Source organism: Selaginella moellendorffii, unplaced genomic scaffold, assembly GCF_000143415.4.
Source record: "Selaginella moellendorffii unplaced genomic scaffold, v1.0 SELMOscaffold_6, whole genome shotgun sequence".
NCBI lineage: Eukaryota > Viridiplantae > Streptophyta > Lycopodiopsida > Selaginellales > Selaginellaceae > Selaginella > Selaginella moellendorffii.
Window position 1 is genome coordinate 1055148 of NW_003314267.1, and position 3761 is coordinate 1058908.

The 3761-nt window shown below is 48.7% G+C and overlaps 1 protein-coding gene across 1 annotated transcript in view; it reads right to left on the reverse strand.

Moving 5' to 3' along the window:
• Positions 1 to 608, reverse strand: part of LOC112344930 — a 10645-nt gene extending 10037 nt beyond the window's left edge. Inside the window, exon 1 of the mRNA XM_024670574.1 lies at positions 19 to 608. Within this exon, the coding sequence (XP_024526342.1) occupies positions 19 to 562 (544 nt within the window). The 5' untranslated portion in view covers positions 563 to 608. The remainder of the gene's footprint in view (positions 1 to 18) is intronic.
• Positions 609 to 3761: the final 3153 nt, after the last annotated feature.

Here is a 3761-nt window from a genome sequence, read left to right on the forward strand (position 1 = left end):
ATTGTCAAGTTCCCCTATCTGGGATGGTTGTGATGCCCATCCTCACGCCCACGTCGTGCCACACAACATACGCGGCCTCCTTCTCGCTGTCGGTCCACTTGCGGAATCCAAATCTCTCGGAGAAATCAATGGGGCTGACCACGTTGAGGCAGAGGACGTATGCGAATTGGTCGTTTGGGATCTTGAATTTGTTGTGGATTCCATTCAATCTCCTCACCGCGTACGAGCCGCGATCGCTGTCGACGTGGTGGTGAATCATCTCGCTCACCAGAATGTTGGTCTCGGCGGCGCGCTTCTGCGGATCCTTGAGGCCGTACTTGGTCTTGAAGAGCAGATTTGTGATCCCCGGGATGCCCAGCGTGCGGATTGTGCCAAACTCGAGCGCCTTTTGCGAGAGGAAGGGGAATTCCACCGAGTACATGTACCACAGGATCTTGTGTGCGTCTCTCACGGGGTGGAGCGACGCTAGAAATCGTGCCCTCTCTTCTCTCTTGCGGATACACACCATCTTCCATGCTGCAGCCATCACGAGAAACGCAATCATCAACACGATTGCAGCCATGTTGAAATTGATCGATCTGATCAACTTGATTGGAGAATGGCTGCTTTTGTTTTCTACTCCTCTGTGGGTTGAGGAAACAGAGGCTGGAGAAGGGTCTTTTATACTATCCGAGCTATCAGCCACGTTTTTTTATTTCCGTGTGATCCGTATTTTGCACCATACGCGTAGCCATATACTTGGGAGAGAATTCCTTTTTGTTCTATTCGGTGCACGTTTTCCATACAATTATCTGGTCCATGCAATATATCGGTCCTACCAACTTCGTTTAAGATAGTTTCACCATCCACAAAGTAATGCGGATAATCTTAATTACAAGGTTTCCACGAGATATAATCCCACGGGCTTTTCTTCCTTGCCTTCGCCCCTCCTCCTCCTCCTCTTCCTTCATCACGGGTTTGTATGCCTCCCCCATGTCTTCCGGACACGACTTGATCCACTGGCTGCAAATCGGGCACTTCATCTGGATGGTCGATATTTGCACCGCGCACTCCTCACACATGAGATGGTTGCACGGCAGCAGCGCTTTTGTTCTCGTCCCCTCCCCGCATACACTGCAGTCAGGATCATATTTATCCTGTAGCTGGCATTCGGCTTAGGCACCGTACAGCGTACGATGGGCTGCCACCCTTCCGCCATAGCCGTGATCTTGGCCCCGAGCACGTACTTGATGGCAGCGAAGCCGTAATCTCCAACTGCCCGAATCTCCAAGGATTGTCGTGAGGATGAGATCCACGAAGGAGCCCTAGTCGAAGAACCAGCTCAATCCCAGGCCAAAGACCGTAAGCTTGTGATATTGGGGTGATCTTGGTGAGATCTGGGAAGAGTGATTGTTGATGTGTTCTTGTTGTTGCTGCCTGCTAAAGGAAGTTGTGGTTTTACTACCTTGTTGTTGCTGCCTACCTACGTGGTTTTACTACTTTCAATCTTGATTTTTTTGTTGTTTCCATAGCAAAAAATTGTAAGAAATAGTTAACACAACTCAAGCTACTTCTCTCTACACTTGTTATGCAGGCAACAATGACTAGTGGCTGGCTCACTGGTTTGATCGAGCATGATAGTAAGGACTTCATACTGCCACTGCTTCTTTCCCCGCTGCTGGGCGGCCTTTTAAGCGAGTTGCTCGTATTTAACCCAGGGCACAAAATGTGGAGCATAGTCATTATGTCACCAAACTTTCAAGTAATCCCCATCATTCTGTGAAGTTTTACTCATCGAGATTTGGTTCTAAGAGATAACTTGCTCAAGCTGGGCATCCTCCTCCCTCCTCCCTACAGCTGCCGCATAGATATTGGCCCTCCCCTCAAGAGTGGCAAACACTCGCCGGGCTTCCACCATGCTGCCGCATTGGCCGTAGACAAAACCAGTATAAAAGGCACATTCTCTACGATAAAAATCTCCACACTGTCTGCGTCCTAGTTCCTGACCAAGCTCCGGCCGATTTTCAGCAGCCTCTTTAAGCCCGAGTCATTGCTCTTGATCTTGTGCGGGACGTAGATCACTTCCACATCCGGAGGGATTGGTCTCGCTGCTATCATGCCTTGCACTCGCGGCTGGAAGCTCGCGGCCTTGATCTCTTGCTGCGAGCTTCCATCCTTTGTCGCCATCTTAGTTCTTTTTCTTTCTTTCTTCTCTCTTCGCGATTGTTTCCTCTTATCTTGCTTCGAGCTTTTGTTAAGTTTTCAGTCTTCTTCATCACTTGATTCTTCTCGAGCTTTTGGTTTTGTTGGTTTTGGGTTTGGGTTCTCTAAAATGCAAGAAGATAAGCAACAGGAAGGACTGATATCTTTCGATTCATACAGGCTCTGTTATCCGAGGTTATCTGCGTGCAAGGAACGGAGCAAGGAACAGTAGCCACGTCTGCGAGTTAGATGGCTTTTGAGTGGTGGAACGCCTGCAACCGCCCAGAGAACTCTGTCCGTCATCAGGAAGGCGCGACCAAACTTCTTGCTTGGGCTTCCTGGACTCGCCGTTCGTTCGTGCTTCTTCTTTTTCTGATCTTGCTTGTCCAATGACTCCCCTGGCATTCCATTGTAGCAAACCTCTCCGCTTGCGCCTCGTTCTCACTGCCGGTGCCATGCTCTTCAGGTGAAAAAAAGTACTTTTTCTCCTTTTTTGAGGCTTATAGTCGCTTTGTGTTTGATCCGGGCGCAGCGTTGAGCGGCACTAATGAAATCACTGAAAGAGGCCAGAGCTTCTCGCATTTGTTATTTGCCACATCAGCAAATATAACTCCACGTCAGCACTAAATCAGGACCCAACATGTTCAACATGACTCAAAAGAGGAAGCGATTGATGCTTGGTTTTCATCGCATAGTTTCTTTCTTTTTTTTTTCTAGCTGAAGAGGAACAATACGTTCAGAGTAAATGCTCGTGAGTATATTGGGCTTTTCATGCTTCACTGCAAAAGAGGGCCCTTCACACTTCACTGATTCCTGACGATCCTCCTCCACAGCTCTTACTCTTCCAGAGGAAAGTTCTTGATCAAAGTTGTGTTTCTTATTTATTTCTTTAAAATCCAAGAAAATGCTTCTTTAATATGGTGCTACCGACCATGGTGGAGATGAACTGCACAAAGGTGGGCCGGCACCAGGCATAGGAATAGTTTGATATACGCATTGCCTTTTGTTTTGCAACTCCCTACACACTGGATTTCGTCATCCTCGGAAACATCAGTTTGACAAAGTCAGTGTTTTTCTGCAACTATATAAACGATCATAGCTTTGAGATCCTACCAAGCATCTCATCCCAAGCCACCAAACATTTCAGGGCAACATTTCATCTCTCAGGAGCAACAAGGAGCTTCTCAAGAAAGAACAACATCGATCTGCTAAATCTCCTGGTTTCTATCACCAAGAAAGCAAAGCGAAGAGAGTTTTCAAAACAAGATCATCTCCATGTCTAGTTCCCGTGCAATTCTCCTCGCGATCCTCGTCACCATCTCTGCTGCATTCTCACTTGCCGACCCGGACGCACTCCAAGACTTTTGCGTGCGCGACACCAGCGCCACTGCCCCCATCATCAACGGCTTCACCTGCAAGCCCGCTGCCGCCACCGCCGCTGCCGACTTCAAAGTTCTCGGGCCTTCAGAAATCCGGGAACACCAACAACAAGCTGGAAACGCCGTCACCGCCGCAAACGTGACCTCCTTCACCGGCGATCAACACCCTCGGAGTGCTCGCTCTCGTCAGAGAGACGCGAC